Here is a 17,885-nt window from a genome sequence, read left to right as displayed (position 1 = left end):
CCAACTGTTGTAGTATGAGACAAACAAACAGCTTTGGCGTGAAACCACAGCAGTTCCTAAACAAACTTCTTGCATCAAGACCAACAGGTGTCAGTATAAAATCTAAATCCACTGGTACTATGAGGGCAAATAAGAGCCAGCTAGGGCTGCATAGCATTCACATAAATCGCATACTTCCCTACTATTTAGTAGGTGGAAGACAGTATGTGACAAAAGTAATATGTGACAAAAATAAGTACCTACTCAAGATGAGAGAGTATACGATTTCGGACGCAGCCTATATGTTAAAGTCACCATGAAATCAAAATTGGCATGTTTTTTTTTTTTTTTATGGAATATAGCAGTATTTATTATAACTGATTTATCCGTAACCCGTGCACATTGTTTTATTTTATTATATTCATATGCCCTCATTGTATTTAATCAAAACAATTTCCCCTCCCTCTTACAGATCTTCTCTGATGATGTGTTTACTGGCATGAGAGTGGGTCAACCTGTCACTCACATGAGATCACAGTAGCAAACCACATGATTCAACCATCCAATCAATTCCCAAAAGACAAAATCAAGTCCCGCCAAGTAAATGGTTTTCTTATTCAAGAAGCCATGTCCCTCTGACATATGTCACAATAGGCAAGAAAAGACTATCGCAACTTCCATTTCATGCCGACTTCAAGGCTGCCTTCAAATATGCATACTTATATAGTAAGCAAAAAACAGTACTTGAAAAGGGTATGTCACAATATTCATAAAATAGTAGGCAAAAAGTACCAGGATGATCTAGATTCTAAAGTGTGCATCTAGTGGACACTTTACTACCCCATAGGGTCAGAGGGAGTTGGAAGAGGAGTTGTGAATGGCTATGCAACTGATGATGGAACTATAGGTCACATGACAATGAAAACATGACAAATGTAGTACGTCAATATTACGTTCATACTACACACATTCCTAGTATCTAGAATGTGCTATTTTGACAGTTGCGAAGCACTTATTCAAAAGAAGTATGGCTACCTACTTAGAATGCAATTCAGACGCAGCTCAACGCACTGCTATAACAAAGTGCAAATTTATTAATACATTTTTAAATGTGGACATGAACACTAATATCTGTTTAATTTAATCATTGGTATTGGAACCCGTGTCCATCAATTTGGCAAATTCATTTTTAATGTCCAAGAAAATGCATTAAAACATGTTTCACTACATGGAATGTGGCATCCCTGCAGTTTAAAGGGATAGTTCACGCAAAAATAAAAGATCTGTCAACATTTACTCACCCTCATGTCATTTCACACCTGTAAAATAAGGTATTTTGAGAAATATCTCAGTTTATTTTCTCTATAGACTACAATGGAAGTAAATGGTCACCCAAACTATTCAATTCTTCAAAATTTCTTTTGTGTTTTGCAGAAGAAGAAAGTCATACAGGTTTGGAATGATATGAGGGTGAGTAAATTATAAGATTGTTTGTTCTGATGCACAGAGACTGTCCGTGTCATGGCTTTGTTTGTACAGTCTGTGCCCTTGAGGTGATGCTTCCTCAGCATGACAAACAGCCATCAGAGCTTATCCACATCCTGTTTACACCATCACAAAAGAATAAAACCAAGAGTACAGTTCTCTATCTCTCTCACCCTACATATTTGGCCACCCGGCCAAACCACCAGACTCCACCAAATGAATGGGCAAAACGTAAAGGGTAAGAATGACTCGTTGGCCTGGTTTGAATCACTATTACCCCGCAGGAGTCTTTTCGCTCTAGGCATTTCATAGCTGTCTGACATTTGAGAGGTGTCAATAACCGCTGGTTCTGCTTTAGGCTACTTGGCGTGAGTAGCCTAGCCTACATGCCCACACACTAACTCAACATAGTCGCCGTTGCCACTTTATGCTTTGACATAACTAAATATAATTGTTTCACAGTAACTCTAAGTAAATATAAGTGACACCCAGATAATATAATCAACCGTTTACTTATTTGACTACTTACTACACCCGTAACGTATTTACCGGTAGTCACACTGTATAACTTACGTTCTGTGAGACCAAGCGCCATCTTGTGGCAACTGGCAAGATGGAATACAAACGTTGTAAATAAATAAATAAAAATAAAAAACATTATTTTAAACGAAAACAAATAAATAGATGTTTTAGTCGACAGTTGTAGACGAAATCTTTTAAGTACCCGCTTTCCTCCGTTATTTCAAGCGCACATGAAAGACGCAACTGATGAACAGAGAGTTATTATGACTTTATAAAAATAATGCGAAATAGAATCTTAAAGGTTGAGAGATTTTTATATATAGTTTATCACATCTTTTGAACACACCAACGAAGGTAAGACAAACCTATTTTTTCTTTTAAACGATAACTGAAACACCCCATCATAATAAATGTAAAATACCAGTTTGGAACTAATAAAAGTGATTCACCATTGCAAATGGTTTAGTTTAGGCTTAAAATTCAGGTGTGCTTAAAAAAAGAAGAAGAATTAATTAAATAAAAAACAATAAATAATAAATTAATGAATTAATTAATTTGGACAGTTTACTTAATCATTTAATTTAGGTGTGCAAAGGATAGCCTATGTGTATTTTTTTTAAAAAGAATAAGAAATAAATATACATACTTTTTTTTTTTAAATAAGGTGTTGACTTAATTCAGGTGTGATAATTATATGTGTATAAAATAATAATCATTTTAAAATTAATTAGAATAATTTATTAAAGGAATAACTTAGTTCACTTATAAGAAAATTCTGTCATCATTTTACTCACCCTCAAGTTGTTTCAAACCTGTATGAATTTCTTCTGCTGAACACAAAGGAAGATATTTTGAAGAATATCAGTAACCAGACAGTTGATGGACCCCACTGACTTCCATAGTAGGAAAAAAAATATTATGGAAGTCAATGGGGTCCATTAACTGTTTGGTTAGCCTACCGATATTCTTCAAAATATCTTCTTTTGTGTTCAGCAGAGGAAATTCATACAGGTTTGAAACAACTTGAGGGTGAGTAAATGATGACAGAATTTTCATTTTGAAGTGAACTAATCCTTTAATAAACATATGGTCGTATAGATTCTCATTCTGAACATCTTCTGTCTCAAGTTACAATGGCTGGCTCAGCACTTTGGCTGGTGTTGCTGTACTGCACACTCCTGCAGTCCCCCAGCTGGTGTAGCAATTTAACCAAAGCCGACCTGGAAGAACTGGAGAAGATCAACACCTTGGTCATCAAACGCAGCTTTCCCTGCAGTGCCACCTGTGGGCTTGGCCTCCGTACACAAGAGCTCTGCCCTATCAGGGAGGCCGGAAACATCTCCAGCCCTTCCTGCAAACTGAGGACCATCCGCTGCCTAGACACCTGGCAGTGTGGACTGAAGACCCAAACAGCAACTGTCGGTCAGCGTCTGGTGCTTGACTGCTTAGAGGAAGTGATGGAAGCCATGGGCCGCTTTGCCTTTGTGGTGTCTTGGCGCTTCGCCGGTGGAGTCATCACCTCTGATGACTCATTATTCACCCGCTATGAAGCCCTCAGCCTCGATAAGGTGGTGCTAGACCCTCTCAGAGTAGAGGATTCTGGGACGTACCGCTGTGACGTACTGGACACCAACAAACGAAGAGTGAAGAGAATGTATAAAGGGGTAAAGGTGTTATCTCCCAAAGAACTGAGTTTAGACTTTAGTAAAGGTCTGATTCAGTGGGAAAACCCTGTGAGCCTGTTTTCTAACATCACTACCACAATAAACATGTATCCCAGCAGGACTGTCCGAAACATGGCGTTGATAAGCGTGTTCGTATCTGCTGTAATGGCGGCGGTCATCTTTCTACTCTTGTGGGGTTTATACTGGATAAGACCCAGACAAGCTCAACTTTCCCAGGACAACATTTAAATGATTAAAAAGTCAGATGAATTCCCAGATTTCATTTTTCAATCATTTTACTAAGTCACTGATTAATAGATGTGTTAAAAATGAATTTGACCATGTCACGAACGCGTGGGATTGAAAAACATGTTCAAACTATGGTGTACTATTTATAGAGCAGAGCTGTTAATGAACTGCTTAAAAAGGATACGCATTCACGTTTGTGTTCAAAGGGACAAACAGATCACTTCATCGACAGTGGGACCAGTGGTCACAGGTTCCTAATTTGGATCCCAGTAATTTATGCTAAGTTCCTTAACTTGTTCTTACAGCAGCCCTACTTTAAAGGAGAACTCCGGTCAATTTTAACATTGAGCTCATTTTTTTGTACATTTGGAGTGCTGTCAATACAGAGAACAACAACAAAAATCGGGGTTGCCTACATTATTCTATTTTTAAAATTTGCACCCTGTTGACTTCAATGGGGCAAGTAGTAAACCTGCTTTTAGCCTCTTGACATCCTTGATGTGTCATTACAAGTGCACAGAAAATGTGAGTGATTCCTTCTGAGTGAACACGAGTGAATCTGACTGCAGTAGATGTGAAAGATATGTATAAAAATTATGTTATTTAAGCCAGCGCAAATACCTGTGTTTACATCCTGTTTTCAGTTGAAGTCCAAAGTAGTCGATTGCCTGAGTTCACGCGCATAGGTTTAGTTGCTATGATCACGCGCGCAACTTTTTCAGAATTACATAAATTTCAAGAACTATGCCCCCTAGTTGACATACATTCTTACACATATACAGTTGAATTCACATTTAAAAAATACATAACAGAAAAGCAAATGCACACCACTACTTTTAAAATTTGAAGAAAACCTGAGTAGTTTTTGCATAAAGCAAAAGTTACCAACATGATGCCAGATCGTTACTATGCGGTTGTGGTTCATAAATATGATGCTATGGAGTGACTTAATAGTCCAGGCAAAGTAGCGTTTTACGACAGACTAATTGTAAAATATTTTTTTGCAGCTTAGATCATTTCTATGAGGTGTCCAGAACAACATACTAAAAGTCCTAGTTGAGGAAATATGTTAAATTCTCATCAATCCGAGATGTGTGCCAATAAGGCCAGGCAACAATACACCCCAATTGGGCTATTTTTTTCCTTTACTGCTATCAAAATGAAACTTTACACAATGAAAGTACCCATGAAAAGTAAAACATGTTGTATTACAAGTTTCTTTGAAAATGAATTTGAATATGCAAATGAGCTATACACTAATCAAATATGCCCAAAATACACCCAAATAGGCTTAATTTTTTCCTTTACTCCTACCACAATAAAACTTTACATAGTAAAAGTATACATGAAAAGTAACCTTTTTTGTATTACAAGTTTCTTATGAAATGAATTTGAATATGCACATGAGCTCCACACTTATTGAATATGTCCTAATTTGCAGAAACACCATTCATATGTATGACAAATACATCTGCCCAATCTTCATCCAATCATCCTGCTGCCAATGGGTGATGGCAATGCTGCTTTTACACTGGCCTCTAACCTGAAAACTGCCTGGCTTATAGCACTGGCACAGTTCACACCATTGCTGCCTTTTGCTCGTAGAACAACCGATGTGTTTTCATCACTGAATGACTCATTACATATTTTACACTTCTCAATTTTTCCCTGTTTACATACATTACACACTGCATAAACAAAAAAGAAAAGAAAACAGTGTTGTCTAGCACTGAAATTAGGCCCAATAGAATTCGCTAGTGCTAACAAGCTAACGTTAGTTCGTTTCATTAGACTAGGCAATGCTACTTCAAGATGAAAAGTAGTTTTGGCCTTAAGCAAAATGTGTCTACAGTAAAATGTCTAGTTTGAAAGGAGTTGGTAACTTAAAATGTTCCGATTGGGTTTCTAGCCTAGATATTGCTGTTGCTAGCTTCTCATAACACTGCAAAGCTATTTTACAAACGGTGGAAGTCTAATGTGTGGCCCGCCTGGTCTGAAATACTCGCTAACTACAAAAAGAGAAGCAGTCTTGGTGTCTGGCAAAATTATTTTAAAGAGCTGGAATGTCTGGAAAGTGTGTCTATCTGGTTTTTCATCTGTCTTCTGTGTGAGAGTGAATCGTTTAGTTGGTAAGAATGACTTCTGCCAACAATCTTACCAACAATACCAATCATTTGTAAATCTACCAGTCCAAAATTTAATCTCACCATGTTACTAATGACTAAAATGGCTATTCTGACTTTCTTCTGATGTTATCTGTGGGGGAATGTCATTAGGTAAGACTTGTTCGCAAATAAATAAAAAAATATTTAGAAAGCAACTGGAGGCAAGATTGTGCAATCAATTCTTAAGGTCAATATAAGTCTTTTTGTGGCAAGTGACTTCAAATTTATCGTGTTCATGCATAGGTTAACTTACTGAATGGACATGAATGTGTTAGTTATTTGGCCCGTTTTTTCTACTTGTGACTTTATGGCTTCTTGGCCGTAAATCAATTAGGCCTCGTTTTGAGCTCATTTGCATATTTAAAATAGATTTTTCATAGAAACTTGTAAAACAAAATTTTTACTTTTCACTGTGTGAGGTTTGATTGTGATACTGTAAAGGAAAAAATAAGCCCATTAGGGTGTATTTTGGGCATATTTGAGTAGTGTATAGCTCATTTGCATATTTAGATTCCTTTTCAAAGAAACTTCTAATACAAAATGTTTTACTTTTCATGTAGACTTTCATTGTGTAAAGTTTTATTTTGATAGGAGTAAAGGGAAAAAATAGCCGCATTGGGGTGTATTGTTGCCTGGCCTTACTGGCACACATCTCGGATTGATGAGAATTAAACATATTTCCTCAACTAGGATTTCTTAGGACTTTTAGTATGTTGTTCTGGACACCTCATAGAAATGATCTATGCTGAAAAAAGTTATTTTACAATTAGTTCTATTTTTGGCTCCAAAATGAGATATAATGGCTTAAAGATAGATATGACTTTTAATTTAAGTTTGTGGGAAGTTTGATATCTTGAAAAGCAAGCAAAGTTATTCACATCTGCAGCCCAAACATGTAGGACGAGCTACATGCTGAAGTTTAATACCTAGGGTTAGGAGTTTAAAAAAAAAAAATCCCAATAGAGGAAAAATAAGGGCCACTAATAAGGGGGAAAAGAAGGAACAGAAGAGTCTCACACACAAGTAAATGAACTGGTGTTTTATTCAGGACGTTTTACAGGTCAAAGTGTGCCCACACCTCAAAAACAAACTCTCTATCGGACAAATAAACCAGTGAAAGGTGCTCTGTGAGCGTAGGAAAAATCCACAAACACTCTACAACTCAAATTTAAGGCAGGGAGAGGACAAACGCCCACCTCCCACAGCAGAATGTGACATCAGTGAAACCAGGAGCCATGTTCACAAACCCTTCAGAAACAGGAATGCTGCTCCTTGATCAGCTTTGCGTTTGATACGCATTTACGATCTGGATAAACAGCAATTAATCCATGATCTCCTGCACGGATAGTTTGTGAGCACTAGCGCCAGTTTGAATAAACTCCTTTATACACATTGGTGTAATTATTTCTTTAGCTCTAAGCAAGTAAATCTTAAGACTAGTCTACATCTGGTTAGGTGTGAAAAAAAGCTGCTGAAAGAATTACAAACTCTCTTACAGGCAAACAACAGAACAGTCATTCAGTGTGTATATAACTTGACAAGTGTGTGTGTGTGTGTGAACTTTAAATATACATGACATTACAACTAGCAAAAGGTGCATTGTTCATTTTCAAGAAAAAAAAAAAATGTGTCCTTTTTCCTGATTCAAAGAGAACGTCCTCACTCTAGGACAAGGATGCAAGCAAGAAACCTACAGAAAAACAAGTGAGAATTTAAAACAGACACTCTCTTTATGATCATTTTCAGCATGTGAGATACAGCAACAAGAGATACAAAGCAGTCCAGCCCGTGATCTGCTTCTTCGAGACAGTGTATAATTCCACCAAGCCATCATTCATAAGCAATAACCATGAAATCACCCCTACATATTCTTGATACTAGAAAAAGGGGAACAAATAGGCCTAAAGCAGCATGAAACTTCACAAACTCGTTCATAGCTCTTTGACTTGTCCAGCACACGTGAAAACATGCAACAGAACGACCCTCAGACAGCATGAAAAATCTCCAGCCATAATTATCATATATTTTAAAAATAATAATAATAATAATACATATCCAGACCAAAGACGGTCACACATTGCTCTAAGGATAAAAAAAAACGCACCATTCGAACATGATTTCATGCTACTTTCCATATCATTTGTAGCATTGTGGGATACAGTAATGTTATTTGAGATATTACTCTAGCAGTATATTGTGCTCAGCTCAACATCTATCAACAAGCAATTCCACATACAAAACTTTTGTCATGCTGTGCGCAGCATAAAATCTAGTCACCAAATCATTCGCTCAAGCATTTAGGTGAATCCCAGGTCATTCGAGCAGCCGATTCTAAATGAATGCAACTTCTAGAAGCCTGTTTTAATCTTCAAGATACATTCAATTTGGTCACAGAAAGACGACATATGGGTACTGATTGTAGAAATACAATTCAGTCATTCACCGTCTGCGAATTTCACACACTTCTGAAAATCATTCTTGCACTCTTACTCTTGTTTGATTTGTACAAAGTCAGCCATCACTAGCAACATGCTGATACAAGCAGCTTCAATAATGCAGACTGACTAAAACCATATGGAATTAACATTTTGCTACAAGTTAAGTGACAAAGTATAAGCTTGCTAATTAATGCTGTATGAAAGCCAAAGCATCCATGATCAAACAACATCGAGATTCAAGCCCATAAAGATGATTAAAAGCGGCATCTCTTTGGTAGTAGAACATTTTTTGCATTGAACATTTCATCGCCACAAAACGGAAGACTCGATCAAATTCAAATCCCTGAATAGTTTTGCTATTCTTCTCAAGATGCAAGAAATGTGGCTTTGTTCCCCAAACTTCAGCAATGAGCCCCTTTATTAAGAAAAACAATTGCATTACCACCAAGCAACTTCTGAATCAGCCAGTGGCTGAAACTACCCATTATATAAACAAATGCTGGTCCATAGAGATTGCTTGGTTATTGACATGAGCTGGTGAAGTTTCCTGATATGCAGTTGATGAATAATTTGGTTTAATTGGCAAATGCATTCATGATGTTTCTGCTGGTATAAGGAGGATCCGAGCGCAAGGCAACATCTGCAGCTTTGGGGGTTTGTATAAATCACATTCAGATCCGACTGACTATGAAGCCCCGTGTTTTGCCATTGTCACTGAGATCTTGGATGGTAAGCGTAACGAGAAGGAATTTCCATGAAACACAGGAAAGTATTGTCTTTAAAAGAATGGATTTTCAAAAAAAAATCCATCTCGATTAAAACTAGGGAAGCTGTGTACGGCAGATGTGGACACGAAAAAAGGCTGAGACGGGGATTTTACCACACACGCTAGTTCTTTGAAATGGTAAATCGACGATCCACCGGTGCTAATGCAGTTAAAATCAATTATGGTTGCAGGAGATCTAACTAGCTTCCGTTCAAGCCCTTTTTTTTAACCAGTCTCAGTGTACTAAAATATCCCCATTCCTAAATGTACAAAATCTGGCAACCTGCAAGACGATTGCCTCAAATCCTTAAGAAGGAAAAAAGGAAAAGCGTGAAGTGAGGACATTTAGGGTGTTAGAGGAAAAGAAGCCCTTAGGTATGACTCTGAACGTGTCCTTCTATGGATTGAGTGCGGGTGGAGTCCACATCCATTAATGAGTCATGGTCGACTGAATCAAAACAGGAAACGGATGATGCAAGATCCTTCAGATGCGAGGAGGAGCGATGGAGAACGTCTCCTTATAAAAAAACAACCACTGCAAAAGCGCAGCATCATGTCCCATCGAGGCCTATCTTTTCCCGGTTTTCATGTACGATGGGATGCCTCCTCGTGCGGTCAGCCCCTCAAAGCGCTTGTAGGTGTAGTTGATGAACACCCAGTCTTTACTCTTCAGATCTGCCTCGGTGTGGTTGGACACAGGAGGGGCTTGAGAGAGAGAGAATAGAGGAAGTTAGGGAGTAATGTTATTATATAGTTCTGAAATACATAACCCATAAAATGTCATGTATTTCAGTAAGCATATCTAAAGTGACTAAAAATGCACCTGTAGGCTGAAGGATGTCTGAATCAGGGAACTCGTCAAAGTTTGAGGTGTCGTCAATGCTTTTGATCTCAATTGGAATAGCTGCTGGTCTCTCCCTAGAGGAAAAAAAAAAGTCTGTGTTCAGAATTGTATACATCCATACTACTCTTACCATTCTTAAAAAAGAAAACAATACCTTTAACACCTACTCTTACCATTCTTAAAAAAGAAAATAATACCTTTCACACCTAAGATGCACCAAAAAAAACCAAAAAAAAATACAATATAATACTAAATAATTCTATTTCAAATAAATCCTGTTGTTTTAACTCACTACTTAAAAAATCCTGTTCTAAACATTGATAATAATAAGAAATGTTTCTTGAGCAGGACATCAGCATATTAGAATGATTTCTGAAGGAACATGTGATTCTGAAGACTGAAGTAATGATGCTGAAAATTCTGATTTGTATTCATAGTAAAATTACATTTTAAAATATATTAAAATGGAAAAGTGTTATTTTAAAATAGAATAATATTTCACAATATTGCTGTTTTATTTCAAAATATTACCGTTTTTACTTTTGATCGAATAAATACAAACTTGGTGAGCATAAGAGACTTAACTTTTTTTTTTAAATCTTACTAACCTCAAATTTTCTAACAGTGTTGTAAAATGTGCATGATATGCAAATCAAAGGCATAGAATACACACATAACCTAGAATTGCAAATTAAAAGTGCACACTGCGTGAACCAGAAGCAATGAACTAAAAGTAACACATTTTTTTTTGGTTCTGATTATTTGACCAAACAGTCAAAAAAATTATAAATGGACACCACTTGCTGAATTCTACATGCAATATAGAAAGTATGTACTGCACAATGTATGTTTACATTCAAAGCCCAAAGACAATTAAATCATGAAGTAGATCAAATAGTAAACTCATTTCATTATTCAATACCAGTTTAATCTGTGTGTTTGTCTACGTGAGATGACAGTATACCTGATGTGGTCATAGTCCACTCCCTCAAAGAAAGGGTTAGTCTTGATCTCCTCCACTCCAGTGGCTCCAATCCTGAGCTCACTCTCACAACAGAACCTAGTGGAAAACAACAGAACATCAGGTGAACTGAAGAAAAAAATTAAAACCATAAAAAGCTAAAAATTAACCATGTCTTAAAATGTAGGTTAGCATCATGGTTAATGAAAGCAAAATGCTTTCAGAAGAGACAAGAGTCAAGAGCATAAAATAAAGGCAAAAATCACAGCACAAAATATGAAAATAAAGAAGGAAAAGTGTAAGCAGTGAGAGAGCTGAACCTGAGGATCATATCCTTGGCCTTCTCTGAAATTGGGACCTCAGGTGGAAAAGTCAAAGTTTCCCGCCAGTTCATCACTTTCCTGTACGTTTCCTGAGGTGTCTCAGAGCAAAATGGAGGGTAACCTGAAAAACACCCACACAAACACTTTAGCCACATTAACAAAATAAAAAAAACGTACTTTATTTACAAAGCAAAAATCAACTCACCTATCAGCATTTCATACATAATGACACCCAAACTCCACCAATCACAGAGCTTGTTATACCCATTTTGCATAAAGACTTCTGGGGCGATGTAGTCAGGGGTTCCAACAGTGGAGAAGGCCTGAAAAATACGCCTTTAATTCAGACAAACTTTCTTGTCTACTATTCTACTTATTAATCCAACACAAAAGAAGTTGTGAGATAGAGAATATAGTGAATTACACAAGACTGCATCGTAACCCTCCCACACTACTTTTACAATCATCAACTGCCATATTAAGAACACACTAATTTCACAATAACTCTTGCAAAGGCTCCTCATGCAACACTGAATCTATCTGTACCCACCCACTATGTGTAGGGCAGTATTTGGTCAAGAGGAAACCCTTACCAACTGTCTCCTGTTTCGCTTCCATGTTTCTGCTTTCCTCTTTGAGTTCATGTTCTGAAACGCTACAGATGAAGAAAAAAAGTCAAGAGTTACTGCTACAGAATCAGCCATCTCTTCATTACTTCATATACACTACTGTTTAGGGTCACTCAATTATTAATACTTTTATTTAGCAAGGATGCATTAAATTTATAAAAATGTAAAGACATTTATAGTGTTACAAAAGATTTCAAATTCTAAATTACTTTGTCAAACTGAAGGCTGAAGTAATGAGTGCTGCTGAAAATTCAGCTTTGTCACCACAGGAATAAATTATATTATACATATATATATAAAAAAAAATTTTTTTTTTTTTTATTCACAATATTACAATATTTACTGTATTATTAATAGAATCAATTCAGCCTCGGTGAGGGTGAGAGACAAAAACATTTAAAAACGTACTGACCCCTAACTTTTGAACAGTAGCGTATTATGTTAAATCCATTCTACAAAGAAGAGCATAATGCAAAAATACATGAATGTAATGTGGTATATGAAATCTTTAGGATTTATACCAGAAGAGATGTTTGTCTGCTTACTGAAGTCGCTGGGAAGGCTATGATTGAGGTTTCTGTAGAACTCTGTGCGGTGAGCTTTCTTCAGACCAGTGCATAAGCCAAAATCAGACAACTTTACATGGCCCTGAAAGAGCAAAATAAGAATCACTCTTTTGATCAAGACCATGTGATCCTGCGAGGCTGTTAGATTGAACTTGCCTATAGGGAGGTCACAATTCAATACTAATAAATACAATGTTATAATATCATACTCTGAGGTACCAAGTTAAATTTGACTGGTTTTGACTTTTGAAATTAATAGCAGCAAATGTAGCTGCCTATCTTTTTCTAAATAATCAAAAACTATTTATTTAGTAAAAAATTATTTATTTAATATTTAATTTCATGAAATAGTCTCTGTGTTTTCTTACTCTTGAGTCCAGCAACAGGTTGTCTGGTTTGATGTCTCTGTGGATGAAGCCTAGCTGGTGAATGGAGTCAATAGCCAGCACAGTCTCAGCAATATAAAACTGTGTGGCCTCCTCCGTTAAAGTGTCTTTCTTCATCAGTAGAGTCATCATATCACCTGGGCAAACACACACACACACACATCATTCAAATTTGGTGCCATCATCTTGATTGTAATGCTTCTCTGAGATCAACCCACGCTCACCTCCAGGCAGAAACTCCATGATGAGGTAGAGGTTCATCTTATCCTGAAAGCTATAAAACATCTTGACTACCCACAGACTGTCTGCCTCTACAAGGATGTCCCTTTCTGCTCGAATATGACCAACCTTGAACATTAAACAGAGACAGAGACCTGTTAACAAGACAAAGAACCCTCAATGTCATATGTGAATATGTGACTCCATCAGTGAAAACTCACCTGCTCTTTCTCAAGCATATCAGCCTTGCGCAAGATTTTCATGGCATAAACGTGTCCCGTGTCCTTCTTCTGAACTAGCCGCACCTAGAGAGAGAAAGTGCATTTTAAATGTGCTAGAATATCACAAAATACACTGCCGTTCAAAACTTGGTACGATTTCTGAAAGTGGTCTCTCAAGCTCATTAAGGCTGCATTTATTCGATTAAAAATACAGTAAAACCAATAATATTGGGAAATAATATTACAAATTAAATAATTCTGTTTTACTTCAATATATCATAAAATGTCATTTATTCCTGTGCAGCCATTACTCCAGTCTTGAGTGTTACGTGATCCTTCAGAAATCATTCTAATATGCCGATTTGCTGCTCAAGAATCTATTTACTTTCAATGTTGAAAACAGATGCACTGCTTAATATTTTTGTGGAAACCATGATCATTTTTTTCAGGATTCTTTGAAATAGAAAGCTCAAAAGAACTGTCACGTTTGATTCATTAAATGCATACTTGTTGAATAGAAACAATGCATTAAATTTTATTACACTGACCCCAAACTTCAGAAAGGTAGATTGTACAAATGGCCTCACAACTATATGGACCAAAACCCCCCCAAATTTTATTTTGAATAGATGCAGTCTATAACAGAAAGAAACTCATACCTCTCCGAAAGCTCCACGGCCAATCACTTTGAGCGACTCAAAGTCCTCTAATCCAAGCCGTGTTCGTTTAAGACGAAGAAACTCTGTCTCTTTCCTAGCATGCTCAGACCGCCGGAGACGCTTCTGCGGGACCATGAAAAGTAGACAAATCAACCGATCACATGAAATTACATTCTCTGTGTGTTTAAACATTTAACAAAAACACCAGAGTTTTTTTTTTGTTGAAAAAAGCAGCATTTCAGATGAGCTCACCTCTTCATCAGCTAGGCCCTCTTGATCCATGACCTTTTCCAGTTTCTGCTGCCTGTAACATATAGAGAATAGCTTTAAGCAAGTGATAAAACACTAGAAAGGTGTGGTCCACTAGTCTGACGTCATTTCAAGAGGGACGAAAGAGTCCGTATTAAAGGGCCCCTGGAATTTGGGAGGTTCTTAAAGAAACACAATGGGCACAAATGACAGACAGTAGTCTCGCCATATTCACCCAAACCCAAAAGTATGTGAGGAATTACATGTATTTGTCCAAATGCTTAGTGAATCATTTAGACCTGCCAAACCTGTTCAACTAGTGAAAGTTACAAAAAACTAAGAGTATTGCTTAAGTCCTAAATATTTAGACCAGTGTGTGGACTACGAGTAGTTCTCGATGGAAAAATAAAGTTTATACTTAAAAATAACTTTAAAACAACAAAAAAGGTCTTGCTTTTTTGGAAAAGCTTTTCGCTTTTTTTAGTCCTCACCTCATTTCCCTTTCCTCGTGCTGTGAAATCAGGTTGCTATAATAATTCTCCAGCGTCACTTTGGCCATGGTGACCCGTTCCTTAGTGTGGTTGCTCATCGAGGAGCAGGACGTCTGACTTGTCATCGCCATGGTTAACTGGACAGGAAAAACATGTTGCATCAGAACGGACAGTGTTTAAAGTGTTAATAGCTACAAACAAGATACAAAATAGAGTTGTGGTTATCTTGACACTTATCCGTCGTTTTCTCTTAATTCACTTTATTTACATTATTGAATTCTCCTGTAAATTCAACTTCAGATATTAGAGCTTTGCATCTGACATGGCTATATACAATGTCTCTCTGTGTTTAATGATTGACATGGCTTTTCAATCTTCTAGATGTAATGGAACCCCAAAAATGATTATACTCATGCAAGAAAGCCCTTATAAGATTTTTTTAAGAATGATCAATCTATATATTTTCATGTAGACTCAATTTATACTGTGAAAATGTTACATATACATAAGGGTAAAATATTTGAGAATATGTAGCCTATATATTTTATATTATTACTTTTCCCCCACTCACTAATAGTACTGTACTGTTAGATGTAGCCTATTTATTCATTTATATTAAACAAAAAAGATATATATTTGTGTAAATCCAAATTGCATTATTATTCTCTTAACTTGTAGTGATTTATTTAATTGCTTTATTTAATGTATACTGTTTTTCTCTTAACTTTTCCATGGCGGCCCCCAGACCCGTTTGAAGACCCCTGATCTATGACATGGGTACAGAAGGCTGCTGGTTCACATAAAAATGATCCTTTCTTTCCATTACCAGCTTCACATGTGTTTCTTGTGCAGGTATTCAGTGAAAGGCATCATTCACCATCAGCTACAACATTTAACTTCCCAGAAAACCCACGCCTGTAAAGTCTGACTGGCCCTTTGTTGCCCCGTGGCCAAAACAAGCATAAGATACAGGCTATACTTAACGCCTATTTAACATCTGAGTCAACTTCCACAGCTGATGTCACTGAGACTGTGGTCTGAGATACGTGTTTGCAGACAGCAAGGGGAATTACTCTATGAACAAATCGTGTGACTAATGAAATGAAACAAAGTTGAAGAATAATATCAGAACAAAAACTGTAAGGACATGAGCAAGACTTAATACAATTAAAAATCACGGAGAAAGACTACAGACAGAAAAGCAAACGGACAGACACACTAAAGTTTGCCATCGCTTTTAGTGGGTTTGTGTATTTAGCATGTAAGTTATGCAATTTTAAAAGTAAAACTAAGGCTAATATATTCTTACTAATCAATCACTAATAATTATAAGCCTAAAGAGAAAGTATGAAAAGTAAAAACACAGAAACTATTATCAGCAGTGTAGTAAGACTGTCAGTCTGCTAGCAGCAGCAGCCGCTAACTGTCTGTTCAGACTCATCTGCTCTCATAGCAAAGTGTGAAACGGCTAAAATCTAGTTTCATTTCTAAAAAGAACAAAAGCGACTTTGTCAAAGTTTAAACAACTACCGTAAACAAAACTATTATTTACTGGTAAAAACGTGTTAGTTTGAAAATAAAATAAAAAATACTTGTTTGCTTACCTTCCACTCGACCTCAAACTGACTTGAGCTAGTGGACGACGACGGACATTATTTCCTTTTTCCGGGTTGGTGCCTCAGTGGGGAAAAAAGGAACAAAACAAAAGTCCTCTTTCTGACAGCCCAGCTGTTAAAATGTAATTTATACAATTTGACAAAATTAGGCAACCTTAATGTGATTAATTAACCTACTGAAAACTATTATCCTTTATTTTACCCATACACTTTTTTATACAAATACCCAATTTGGCTATGCTTGCACAATTACAATATAGATCTCTATTTCATTGTAACGCCGCTAAACGTTTTGAAATTCACTGCTTTGAAGGACCCATTTTTGTCTATTTATAGTCAAATAATAAAATAAAAAAAATGAATGCATTTTTAACAATATAAGGGAGAGACCAGGGTTAGTTGTAACACAATATTTCCTTTTCAATTTCAATTCTGAATTCAATTCTGACCATTTCTGATTAGATACAAATACTACATTCTTGTTTACAATTTTTTTTAGTAAAATGTACAAAACTATTATAGAGTTTTTATTTAAATTTAAACAGTAAAATACGTATGAAACATAGGCTATAAAATATTTTATTATACATGTTGCCTACATTCTCTTCACTGTATGTATATATAATAAAATAAAATGACACAACCCTGTCTCTTTTTGCTAAATGTCAGTTTTAATGATCAATATTATAATGTTTTTTATGTATCATATTTTTTAAATGAAAACAAAAAGAGTCAGGGTTGTGTTTTATATTTCGTGTTGTTATACATGCAGTGAAGATAATCAATTGCGTTGCCTGAACCACATTTGTGTGGCCATTAATATGTTTAAGATTTTTTTAAATGAAAATGAAAAGAGGCAGAGTGGTGGTTTATAACATATTTTGTTTTATTGTAGCCTAAATATATATAAAGAGATAACCGGAGTAGCCAGAGCGAGTTGAGTGACGCTATCAAGTACGCCGCTGTTCCATTTGCAGAATTATCGGACTTGCGTCCTCCCGTCCTCGGGAGTTCGTTCTCCTGAGTCGAACTTGTCAAGTCCGAACTACCAAGGACTCAAGTCCGAAGTTTGCGTTCTTGGTATTGAGAAATGGCCATATGTGTTTGATACATAGACTGTTAAAAATAGGTTTGATACCAGTTGAACCCACTGCTGTGACGATAACAACTCTTCTCTTCTATTCTAACGCATCACCATCTGAGGGAGCTATTGTACATAGAAGCAAGTATGCAAGACACTGCCAAGAATGCCAACCTTTGCTAATATGCTAACTATACAACACAATTCCAGCTAGCTATATTAAAGTAACAGCATAATAATATAAATGAATAACTGGGGTAAACTGAACAGAGAATTAAATATTTAAATAATCCTGCTTCAATTTTACTAATTTATTTTAATCTTTATTTACAGGCGAAAAGGACCAGTTTAGACTAGCATGAATGTCCATGC

At 36.4% G+C, this 17,885-nt stretch overlaps 2 protein-coding genes across 3 annotated transcripts; one reads left to right on the top strand and one right to left on the bottom strand.

Moving 5' to 3' along the window:
* The first annotated feature begins 1,607 nt into the window (after positions 1 to 1,607).
* Positions 1,608 to 4,214, top strand: tmem81 (transmembrane protein 81). The gene is made up of 2 exons (XM_084390112.1): positions 1,608 to 1,702; positions 3,115 to 4,214. Exons 1-2 carry the CDS (start codon positions 1,681 to 1,683, stop codon positions 3,897 to 3,899), a joined length of 807 nt encoding a protein of 268 aa, XP_084246238.1. The 5' UTR covers positions 1,608 to 1,680; the 3' UTR covers positions 3,900 to 4,214.
* A 2,874-nt stretch (positions 4,215 to 7,088) lies between these two features.
* stk38a (serine/threonine kinase 38a) lies at positions 7,089 to 16,534 on the bottom strand. 2 transcript variants are annotated; one of them, XM_084388835.1, is made up of 14 exons: positions 16,421 to 16,534; positions 14,817 to 14,953; positions 14,329 to 14,380; positions 14,077 to 14,199; positions 13,418 to 13,501; positions 13,202 to 13,325; positions 12,960 to 13,114; positions 12,547 to 12,673; positions 11,990 to 12,051; positions 11,602 to 11,719; positions 11,394 to 11,517; positions 11,077 to 11,172; positions 10,092 to 10,186; positions 7,089 to 9,973 (listed from the first exon to the last, which is right to left on the bottom strand). In XM_084388835.1, exons 2-14 carry the CDS (start codon positions 14,945 to 14,947, stop codon positions 9,837 to 9,839), a joined length of 1,428 nt encoding a protein of 475 aa, XP_084244961.1. In that variant the 5' UTR covers positions 14,948 to 14,953; positions 16,421 to 16,534; the 3' UTR covers positions 7,089 to 9,836. The 2 variants fall into 2 exon arrangements, with proteins under 2 accessions (XP_084244961.1, XP_084244962.1); XM_084388836.1 differs by having other exon boundaries at positions 12,571 to 12,673.
* Positions 16,535 to 17,885: the final 1,351 nt, after the last annotated feature.

This window comes from Rutilus rutilus (assembly GCF_951802725.1).
Source record: "Rutilus rutilus genome assembly, chromosome: 19".
In the NCBI taxonomy this organism is placed as follows: domain Eukaryota; kingdom Metazoa; phylum Chordata; class Actinopteri; order Cypriniformes; family Leuciscidae; genus Rutilus; species Rutilus rutilus.
This window is presented reverse-complemented; position numbering and strand designations above follow the sequence as displayed.

Coding starts and splice junctions, on each gene's coding strand:
- tmem81 (XM_084390112.1), top strand. CDS start 1,681: ATGAATGGGCAAAACGTAAAGG. Junction 1,703..3,114: donor GAATGGGCAAAACGTAAAGG/GTAAGAATGACT, acceptor TTCTGTCTCAAG/TTACAATGGCTGGCTCAGCA.
- stk38a (XM_084388835.1), bottom strand. CDS start 14,947: ATGGCGATGACAAGTCAGACGTCCTGCTCCTCGATGAGCAACCACACT. Junction 13,502..14,076: donor GCCGTGGAGCTTTCGGAGAG/GTATGAGTTTCT, acceptor TTCTCTCTCTAG/GTGCGGCTAGTTCAGAAGAA. Junction 11,173..11,393: donor GCCAAGGATATGATCCTCAG/GTTCAGCTCTCT, acceptor GTTTTCCACTAG/GTTCTGTTGTGAGAGTGAGC.